The sequence below is a fragment of the Vigna unguiculata genome, chromosome 4 (assembly GCF_037176805.1).
Source record: "Vigna unguiculata cultivar grain cowpea cultivar isolate G323 ecotype 2 chromosome 4, ASM3717680v1, whole genome shotgun sequence".
NCBI lineage: Eukaryota > Viridiplantae > Streptophyta > Magnoliopsida > Fabales > Fabaceae > Vigna > Vigna unguiculata.
In genome coordinates this window covers 35,649,040-35,660,872 of record NC_140795.1, presented here as the reverse complement: position 1 = coordinate 35,660,872, position 11,833 = coordinate 35,649,040, and the positions used below count along the sequence as shown (strand labels likewise).

Below are 11,833 nucleotides of genomic sequence, written 5' to 3'. Positions count from 1 at the left end.
AAAAAAATACGCATATTATTCTTCCACTTTATTAGTGGAAAGTAAAAAATATATTTCAACATCAAATAGAAAAATAAATTAGGCGTTTAAACAATTTCTTTTTCATATAACTATCTATTACAATTACTGTTAATAACATAATAGGACTTAATTACAGATATTTTAGTTTCTTGTTGTTATAAATAAACGTAAACACTTAATGAATTTTGTTAACAAAATAATATAAAACAACGATGCATATATTGATTATTGTAACGTTATTTGATGTTTCAATGCTGCATTAAAAAAATATATAACTCTCGATTTAACCAAAACAAAACAAAAAATAGCAGACTTTTCTTTGCAATACATAGATATTGTGAAGTGATGGTCCAGAAGCAATTAAAATATTCATTTTCTACATTGTTTACAACTTTCCTCAAATAGTGTATATAAACAAATACCAAAGAACAAATCTCTTACTAGATCTCTTATTCATATCTAAATTCAAGTTTGTGTGGTTATACTGAGAATGGAAATTAACATCACATCAAGAGAAACCATTAAACCATCAGTGCCAACTTCTGCAGAATGCAAAACCCTAAAATTATGCTTGTTTGATGTGTTTCAACTCAACACCTATTTTCCATTGATCCTTTTTTACAGCAAAACTAACAACCTTAAAGAATTCTCAGATGTCTCAACTCAGTTGAAGAAATCACTCTCTGAGGCACTAACAATTTTCTACCCTCTTGCAGGTAGAAGATGTGATTACTTTTCCATTGATTGCAACGATGCAGGTGCAATTTTCATGGAAGCTTCAGTGAACACCACCATGAAAGTGTTCTTAAAACCACCAAATCTAGAACTGCTAAACCAGTTACTTCCATGTGAGGCTAACAAGTGCCACCCTCACGAAGAAGTGTTGCCCCAGTTACTTGTTCAAGTAAACAAATTCCAATGTGGAGGAATAGCCATCGGGTTGTGCAACCTCCACATTCTCTTGGATGCATATTCTTGCAGTGTCTTCTTGAAAACCTGGTTTGCCATTTGCAAAGGGTCAAAGGAAGAAATCTCATGGCCAGATTTCTCTTCTGCTGCTTCTTCCTTCCCTCCAAGAAACACCACTGGTGTACGTGCTGGAATGTTGAATATAAACAAGGACTCGAACATAGAAGAAAACTGCACCACAAGAAGATTCTTGTTTGATGACAAAGCCATCAATGAGCTAAAATCCATGTCAACATGTGATGAAACAAAACCAACACGGTACGAGGTAGTATCTTCATTCATAAGCAAACATATGATTGTAGCAATGAAAGAGGACAAAACAAGACCAATGGTTGCATTGCATGTTGTGAACATGAGAAAAAGGATGGGGGAGCCTTTCTCAAGAGGTGCTGTTGGAAATTTGTTGTGGCCTGCATTGGTTGTTCTTGAGGGTGTGAACAAGAACACTGAGATCATAGATTTGGTTGAAATTCTAAAAGAAGGACTTGGAAAACTAACTAAGGATTTGTTTCTGAAACTGCAGAATGATCCTGGTTTTTTATGGAGTGATGAGTGTGCAGAACTAATGCTTGAAGGTATAGCAGCAAATAAACCAATCTCATTAGTGTTCACAAGTTGGGGTAATATGGGATTCAATGAAGTGGATTTTGGTTGTGGAAAACCTTTGTGGCTAGCTCAAAGAGGAGGTACTAAAGAAAGTATCCCAAACACAGTGATATTGATGGAAACAAGAGAGGGAATAGAGGCATGGATCACAATGCCAGAGAAACATATAAGTATTTTGGAACATGATGTGGACTTCCTTCTATTTGCATTGCTTAATCCTAGTATTTTAATCTAAATGTTAAACCAATGAAGGTAATTAAAATGTAACGAGAGTTCCTTTTGTTTTATTTTTTCTTAACATCAATGCCGAAATAAATTAAAGTGTTTTATCTTGGCATTAGGAAGAAAGAAATGGTGTAATTAGAGTTGCTGAGAAGATTGATTTTTTATTTCTTTTTAATTATGTTTTCAATCCTTTAAATTTTTGTTTATCAAATTTTAAAACAATTCAATTAAGGTTTTATCGTTAAATTTTACAGTAAACAGTATGACGTGACAGTTACCGTCATTATGTTTAAATGTTATTACATAATATATTATTACAAGATATTTTAATTACGAGAATATCTTTTAGGAGTTTACTGTATTTAACAAAAAATATTCCTAAAATAAATAAAAATTATAAAATTAACAAAAAATAAAATTAAAAGATAAAAAGTATATAAAATTATAAAATATAAAATTAAATAATAATTAAATCATTAAATAAAAAATAAAAAACATAATTTTATAATTATGTAATTTTGCTGTTAATAATTTCATATTCCATGTATGACAATTAAGAAAAGAAGATACTAGTAAAATTATTGCATTATGTAAGGTTTTCCTTTTCAGTCTCAATGTTTAAGGGCTGTCCCAAACACCTAATGGGCCTAAGGGCTGGCCCATAGGGTGTCCAAGGCCCTAAAGCAACCTAACCCTTCCATTCTGAATTCATTTGTAAAGATCAGTGCCCTTACTCCTCTCCATTTCTCCTCACAGAGCTTTGCTAGGGTTTAATCCCAATCTCGATCCAATGAGCTCAGTTTCGTCTTCTAGCTTCGTGTAAGTATTCTACAACTTATACCTCGCTTTTCCGTTCGTATGTTCATATTTCTAGTTAGGGTTCTGTCGTAGGCTTATGTTAAAAGTCGCTCCGCTATTCTTTTCCAGCTCGTTAATCTATCCCTGGAGCTATTGTGTTCCGCTATTGGAGTCGAACTCTTCTTCTAGCCCTTTCCAGGTAAGGGGAAGTTAGGGTTTACTGTTTTATTGCGTTTTCCCACCTGCTTTGGTTTTATTTCGTGAGTTTGATGTTTGGTTGCCATTAAAATTGTTTGGGAGCTGTTAAAAACATGGTTTGGTCTGATTGGATGCATGTGTCTGCGTGAATAGTGACGGGTTCTGGTTTTCTCGCCCAAGCGAGTGTGTCTCACCTAGGCGAGATTAGCAGCAACTCACCCAGGCTGCTTGCGCGAGCTGTCGCTCAGGCGACGAGCTCTTGTTTTGAGCGAGAGCACATCTCGCTCAAGCGAGGAGGTCTCGCCTAAGCGAGAGGGCGCGATAGTGCCACTGTTCTTGATTCGAGCCCTCGCCTAGGCAAAGGGAGCTCGCCTGAGCGAGGGAAACCTCTCGCTTGACCAAGGCCCTTCTGCCTGAGCGAGGGGCTGGGCAAGGGGTGTGTTTACTCTTTGGTTTCTTTGTTTTTGGATATTGATCATATGTTTGGACTGATTATGCCTTTTAAAGTATGAATTGAGTGACCTTGGGTGAATATGATGAATTATGGTTTGTGGCTTATGATTTTAACATGAGTTGAGTATGATGTATGTATGGAATGATTCATGGGCTAAAGATCGTGAATTGTGGCATGGTTTTGGAATGGAAATTTATTGGAGGCTAGTTATAAATGTTGGCATGAGGTTCATATGAATGGCTAGTACATATTGGATGGTTAAACATGAATTGTATGTGGTTAGGACGTAATTCCTTGAAATCTCCAGGTGAGATTTCAGGGTGGTGCCTCAGTTGGTCGGGACGTAATTCCATGACCCCTGTTAGTGGGAGTTCATGGTGATACCCCATCTATACAATTTAGTAAGGATTCAAGGTAAGGTTGCATCCTAACACTCTAAAAAGTTAGTTAGTCTCACATAGAGCGGACTAACTCTTATGGTGAGAGTAGTAGGAGGCCTGAAACTCATTAAGGGCTAACCTTGTGCGTGGGGGATTGAGACATTGTAACACTTAGCTCGGGGGTGAGCAGAGAAATCCACCACAGGTGCAAGCATTTGCTGAATCTGACTAAATTATACGTATCCGGATGAGTCGTGTCTAAGTTGTAGTGTATTTTCTGAAAGGTCATAACATGTTTGGTTGACATATACTGCCTAGACTGTGAAATAACATGTAATTGTATGATAAATTGTTTTATACTCTAGCTTACCCTTTTGCTTGTTTGGTTGCTTGGTATGTGGTTCTTCTCCTTTTGCGATGATCATCATTTTATTGATTTGAGTAGATGCGAGAGGTACTCGAGGTCAACAGGGAAGGGATGATTTTGCTGCATAGTCTACTTGAACCGGACTTCTTTTTATTTGGGTTTTTTCCCAGGGTTATGGCCCTTGTACTGTTTTGTCCTTTAGCACATTATCATCTGTTGTTAAATTCTTGAACTTATTTTTGTATTGACATCTTGGTGTGCCTTTTTTCCTTCCGAGTATTTTGGATAATTATGTGGAGTGACGCTATACTCCGGATCTTCGCCTCTTATAGTATCTGTGTGAAATGTTATTTAATTAAAGTATTTATTTAAATGGGATATTTATTTAAATGGGGTGTTACACATTACCCATTTCCTTTTGTTGACATGTATTCACATTTTCATATTATCTACTTTTTTAAAATGAAAAAACTAAATTTTATTAATTTTTTATTTTTTTATTTACTTCTCTTTGCTCTCCATAATAACTACTTTCTTTATATAGCACAAATACTCTCTTATTTTCTAGATTACATAAAAAACATTAATTTAAATAATTAATAATTATTTTATTATATGAAAATTACATATCCAAAAAACTATAAAAATATAGTAAAATATTTTGTTCATAAAAGTTATATTTATGAGATTTTTACAGTAAAAAGTATGACGTGACAGTTATCGTCATTATGTTTCGATCTTATCACATAATATATTATTACAAGATATTTTAATTAAGAGAATATCTTTTATAAATTTATTATATTTAATAAAAAATATTCCTAAAACAAATAAATATTATAAAATTAATAAAAAATAAAATTAAAAGATAAAAAGTATATAAAATTAGATAATAATTAAATAATTAAATAAAAAATAAAAAAATAAAAAACATAATTTTATAATTATAATTTCACAATTTTTAAATATTGTAATTATGTAATTTTACCGTTAATAACTTCATATTCCATGTATAATAATTAAGAAAAGAAGATACTAGAAAATTTATTGCATTACCCATTTCCTTTTGTTGATATATATTCACAATTATAATTATGTGATCATTTTCATATTATCTACCTTTTTAAAATGAAAAAACTAAATTATATTTATTTTTTATTTTTTATTTACTTCTCTTTTCTCTCCATAATAAATACTTTCTTTATATAACACAAACACTCTGTTATTTTCTAGATTACATAAAAAAATTTAATTTAAATAATTAATAATTATTTTATTATATGAAAATTACATATCCAAAAAACTATAAAAATATAGTAAAATATTTTGTTCATAAAAGTTATATTAATGAGATTTTCTTCATATAAATATAATTATATTTTGTTCATAAATATGATTTTATCTTTATATGATTTTTAAATATATGTTGTAAAATATATTTTATAAATAAATTTATTACACTTTAATATTAATTATAAGTTTTTTATTACTGTTTTATATTTTCATATATAGTTATGAACATTCTCTTCATAAAAATTATAGTTGTAATTATATTTTTTTATCTGTAGATTATTTTTAAATATATGTTGTAAAATGTATGTTATAAACTAATTTATTTCTGTTTAATATTTTAATTATAAGTGTTCGTTTATTATTATTTTATATTTTAATATATTTTAATTAATTTGTAGTTTTATTAAATTATGATTAATTTTGATATAGTTTAATTTATATTTTTTTAATTTCAATAATTAAAAAATATTTCACAATATTTTTAAACTTTTTGTTAAAAACCTTGTATGTTATGATTAGTTTTAGTTTTATTTTATCTATTATTATTTATTTCAATATTGAAAACATATATTATTTCTTTGATATTTTTTAATATCAAATAAAATATGTTTTTTTATATAGTTTAATTTTTACAAAATTTTATTTACGTGAAACCATATAAAATGACATTTTAGAAGTGATAGTAGTTTAAAAATAGTAAGACTTTCATTATTTTTAAAACACACAATCTCTAAAAACCATTTTTCTAGAGTTCTTTGACTTCTCTCTAAGGGTTCTCCTCCACTGTTCGCTTGATTGAAAATCTGAGACCATAGAAGTGATTCTCGCGACGAGTTCTTCAATTTGGACCGATCAGTTTCTCCGTTTGCATAAGTTAAGTTTAAGTTATTTTCTCTTGGTATTTTTGTTACATGTGAGGCTTTTCTGCTTGCATGTGTTCTTTTGATCTTCTATATGAGTTTCTGTTGATCAGTGATTGTAACGGTAGGTCTTGATCGTTCTTGTGTTGTTCCTAGGTATAAATAGAGAATCTTGTGGAGCAAAAGGTGTTTCGGTGTTCCTTGTGTAAGACCTGGGAAAATTAAATAGTTATTTAATTAATTATTTAAATAGGACGGGTAATGAGAACATTTAAAGTAATAAATGTGAGGAGTTATAACGTGGAAAAGTGCTAGCTCATGTGGTTGAGAGTACTTTGTTGTGTGTGAGGACTTGGGTTCAAGTCCTATGTGTGTCACTTGGATGTTATTTAAATTATGCATTTTTATGTATTTATATATTGAATGCGTGGTGTGATGATAAATTCCTAGAATTGTAGGAGTTATCATGAAATATGGATTGGTTGAATGGTTTGGCCTTGGTTAGGTATATACATAAGTGTAGGTGAACTCCAATGGAAAGGGTAAATGATAGTGATGGGTTATAGGGAAACCAAATCCAGTTGTATAGATGAGGGCACGCAGGTTCGTGTGAGCATCATGTTCCCGAGTCCAAGGCTAACCAGTTGTATGTTTTGAAGGCTATAAAGCCTTAGGGTTAAGGTCTTGGCCAAGAAATAAGTAGAATTGATAAGTTGGGTATATGAGGTTATCTTGTATTTTAGGGTTAAGGTCTTGGCACAAGTGATGCTGAGGATGTCCAGGCGACGGAGTGAGGGCCAGCAGTGGGATTAGAGCTAGGATTTTACTCATGTGTATTTTATGTTTTAAATACAAGACTTGGGAACTTATAACATTATATGGATTTAGTTGTGAATTTTGGCGCGCTAGTTTAATGAATTTAAATTTTTCCCGCGTTGGGATTTTTATCGAGATGACTATTAATATAATTATTTCTTTTATTATTTATTTTAAGTAATATTCCCTAGGGATGTTACACCTTGAATCTGTTGAGTTGTTTGAGATGCTTTGTCAAGTAAGGGAAGCTAGTTTGTATTACATGTATGACTGAGTTTGATAGAGATTGATATTGGCATGTTTGTGATTGATTGAGTTTGGTAATTATCATTAATTGTATGAGTGATTTTGGTATGTAAACTATTTGATGAATCTAGTATGATTGGTTGATTGATTATGAAGGAATTTAGAAAAAAAAAATTGTAAGATTTGAGTCATTGATCAAATTGGTATCAACTCCTATGATTCAAAGATTGGTTTAGACCAATACCTAAAGGAGAAATACCAATTTGAGCTATGAAACGGGTCTGGATTTTCCAAAACCTTAAATTGAGATTGTTGATATTTGATAATGTTGAGCCTCACCATGGCAACGTTGAGCGCTAGTTTTTACGAATTGGTCAGCGTTGGGCACCACTTTCTAACGCTAGTGCCACCTAGTTTTCAACACTGTATCCTCTTGGTAAAATGAAGATTTTCACTTTGTTATCCGTTGGATTGAGATGAAATTTGGACAACTGATCCTAGACGCGCGAGTCTTCATTTTGATCGGTGGGATCTTTTGTTTTAAAGTCTATAGTTAGAGAAATGATTATCACCATTTTGATGTATTTTATGTATGACACCATTTGCCCTGTTTGATTGGTTTTGTTGTGTTGGTTACTTTGAATGTTTTGTGTATGCTTGAACTAGATTCTATAGTCCTTATTGCTATACATTGAATTGAGATTGTAATTGAATGTGATGAATTAAGTTTATAGGAAAATATGACAAATGAAGATATTATTGATTGTTTGGTATTGGGAATTTGATGTTGAATCATGTTTATTGTCGTAACCTAAATCACGACGGGACAGTGAAGTAAAAAGAAATTTGTTTTGAAATAGAGATTTGGAGCGCACCATAGTTCATTATGAAAAACTATGGAAAACCATAAAGATAAAACATAGTTTGTGAAAACTAGATTTTGGTTCGGGAGTTGGTTATGCGTATGGAAGGGTATTAGAACCCTACAACGTCCTTCCAATGGTGGTACCTTTCATTAAATGTACAAAATGATGTGTTTATTATAAATACTTATTTTTCCAATAAATAAGAAAATATTGAAATAAAATTATTTTTTTAGTTGAAAGGACCCCACAAGGATTAACCTTAGTCCTACTATTCTTATTAAAAATGAGAAATCACGGCTATGTAGTTCTTTGAAAAAACTATTTGAAAATGATTTGGAAAATCTTTTGATTTTTGGTAAGTGAACCTGACAAGGACTTGTCCGTTTTTACGTATCTCCATTCACAATGGAGAATCAAGGATCACGTAGTTTTTGGTAGAATTGATTGGAATATTTAATTTTTGAAAGTTACCTTTCGACATTTTTTTAAAACGAGTGTCATGCTACACGTGCAGCCAAGTTGACACAAAAAACATTTTTTTATATTTTGTATTTTTGAAAAGGGGTGTCATGCAAAGCAAGTGGTCGAGTAAACACAAAAACCATTTTTCATAATTTTTGTATTAAAAAAAAGAGTGTTGTATGACATGAGCGGTCGAGTAGCACTAAAAGAGAAATAAAAAAAATAATTTTTAATTTTATTTGTTCTTATTTTTATCATTTTTAAAAGTTTTTACATTTTTGTTTTAATTTAAATATTTTTAGAAAATGTTGTGATTGAAATGTGAGATTTAGTGGTGAAAAAATAAAATGCATCCTAGTCCAAAAAGAAATCACATGAGTGAGGTGTGTGCTTAGTAAAATTGAAAGAATATAAAATAGAATTCTAAATGTAAGCTGTGTGAGATTATTACAATGGAGAGTGTATAAACAAGTAAACAACCCAAAATCACCACCATTCTCCCTCGCGTGAAGGTTTCACCATTTCTCCTTCATTAGTCACGGTGGTGCGTAGTTTTTCTCCAAACACCACCATCACACCACCGTCAGCGGCAATGAGAGCTACCACAGGACCCACCGTGCCGATGTCAATGCTACCAGAGCCCCACTTTTGTTTTTCCTCTATTTAAACATTTATTGGTTTGCCATTTTTATTGTTTATGTAAAACAAAGAAGTCTTGTGTTGATGTTTCAATTCAATTATTTTTGGTTGGAATCCTTATTGTAATTAATCATGTAATAGCAACGAAACAAATATAAAGCATCATAGAAAATTTGGAAATTATGAACTTGGTTGTGTTTTAAAGTGTTCCTATTTCCACTCTCAATATCTTTGCTCTTCGTCTTTTGAATATCCCTATTATTTGCATTTTGGTTTGGTTCTTGGAGTATGATTCTAAATTGAATTGAATTCTGGTATTGGAGATGAGTAATTGTCACTAACGTGAAGTTGAGTTATGGTGGATGAAGATGTAATTGTGTTCTGTGAATGAATTGTATAGATGGAGGATCTGTATCTCTTTGGTTGTGAACATTCAGTTTCGTGGGTGGAAGGGATTCAATAAAATGAAAGGAAAATTGTGAGGGTGGTGATGAGCGACTTATTGGCTTTGGTTGTGACCAAGATGATGATAGTGTCCAATATGTGAATTTTGAAGTGGAAGTTGAAATTGGGAAGAAAACCATTTCCTCGAACCCTGCCAAACTATTTATTTTTTATTTTTGAATTTAATTAACAAAAAAATGAAAAAAAATTAATAATATTAATTTTAATTTAAAAAAAATCCTTATTTTACAAAACTTTTAAAAACATAAATTAAAGAAATATTTTTAATCAATTTCATTATTTTTTAAGACAATTTATTTTTATCCTTCTTATTTAACACTTATTTTTAGACATTTTTTTAAAACAATTTTTATTTTTTCGGTCAAAATTGGGTGTTGACATTTATTAAAGAATGTATGTGTTTAGCGTAATTCCATGGATCTCATGAGTAGATTCCATGGTGACGTGTTTGGCTTAATTCCATGGGTCTTATGAGTAGATTCCATGGTAACGTGTTTGACGTAATTTCATAGGTCTCATGAGTAAATTCCATGGGTCTCATGAGTACATTAGATTCTATGGTGGCGTTACTTTAGTCTTTTATAGCTTTCTCTTGTAAATTATATGTTTTTATGTAAGATACTCCTTTTGTAAATTAGCTTACCTTTGCACTTGTTGGTTATTTGTCTTTTCCTTTTGCGATGATCACCTATTCGGTGGGAGTAGATGAAGTTGCAGGTGTAGAGACACCTCTAGTGGATGAGGAGCTATCAGTTAGAGTAGTGAAATGTCTCGAGGAGTTTTAGTAAGCGGTTAATTTTGTATATTCATTCTCCTTGTTGTTTTAGTTTGAGTGTACAAATGATATATTTTTATAGTCTTATCTTTTGTAAATTATATGTTTTTATGTAAGATAATCCTTTTGTAAATTAGCTTACCTTTGCACTTGTTGGTTGTTGTGTTTTGTCTTTTCCTTTTGTGATGATCACCTATTCGGTGGGAGTAGATGAAGTTGCAGGTGTAGAGACACCTCTAGTGGATGAGGAGCTATCAGTTAGAGTAATGAAATGTCTTGAGGAGTTTTAGTAAGCGGTTAATTTTGTATATTCATTCTCCTTGTTGTTTTAGTTTGAGTGTACAAATGATATATTTTTATAGTCTTATCTTTTGTAAGATTGTATTAATATACTTTATACATAGGATTACCTTGTTGAATATTATAACGAAGCATCCTATTTGATTAGTTTTAAATTGCTAAAATGGGATGTTACAATTTCAATAATTAATAAATATTTTAAAACTACCTATCCAAAAAGTTACTTTAAAAGAACTTAATAAAATAGTTTTATTTTAATTATTATTATTTATTTCAATATTAAAAGCACATGTTATTACTATTAGTGGCAGATCTTTAGCCAATATTTTAGGGTGTCAAAATTTTGGTTGAATTACCCTTTTGCTCCATTTTTTTTGTATAAAAATATCAAGTTGGTTTTCTAGTTTTTTTAGTCTCAATTTGATCTCGATTTTTCTAAAATTGATGCAATTTGATCCTTTTCGTTAAATTTCTTGAACTGGAACAAATATTTTTCACCAAAATTAACACTAGGATTATATCAATTACACCAATAAAGAAAATCAGCCTTATTCACAACTTCAATTTTGATGAAAAAATATTGATCCGATTCAAGAAATTTAATAGAAAAATGACCAAATTGCATCATTTTTTAAAAATCGGGACCAAATTGAGACTAAAAAAATTGGAAGACTAAGTTAATATTTTTATTTTTTTATGATAATAAAAAGTAACAAATTCTAATTATTATTATTATTATAATTATAAAATTAAATATAAATAATTATTATAATTTTATTATAATTAATTTTCATTTGTAATGATTAAGTTAAAAAAAATCAAATGAAAAAAAGTGATTAAATAAAACAAATGATACAATATTAATAAAATAAATTTTTTTATTAAAAAAATATTTAAAAGGTAAAATTGAAAAAAAAAATGTAAAAAAACTATTCCTTATATGTAAATATAAATGTATATTTTTTTCAAATATTAAATATATTAAATATATTTAAAATATTAAATTTTAAAAAATATATTTAAAATAATATATTAAATAATATAAATATGACAAAATTTGGGATTCGTGGCCCATTTGTCATAAGAAAAGATC

The 11,833-nt window shown here is 30.3% G+C and overlaps 1 protein-coding gene across 1 annotated transcript; it reads left to right on the top strand.

The window, feature by feature from the left end:
• The first annotated feature begins 511 nt into the window (after positions 1-511).
• On the top strand, positions 512-1,831 carry LOC114180681 (akuammiline synthase 2-like). Its single transcript, XM_028066984.1, has one exon. The coding sequence runs from the start codon at positions 512-514 to the stop codon at positions 1,829-1,831; it is 1,320 nt and encodes a 439-aa protein (XP_027922785.1).
• Positions 1,832-11,833: the final 10,002 nt, after the last annotated feature.

Coding starts and splice junctions, on each gene's coding strand:
- LOC114180681 (XM_028066984.1), top strand. CDS start 512: ATGGAAATTAACATCACATCAAGAGAAACCATTAAACCATCAGTGCCA.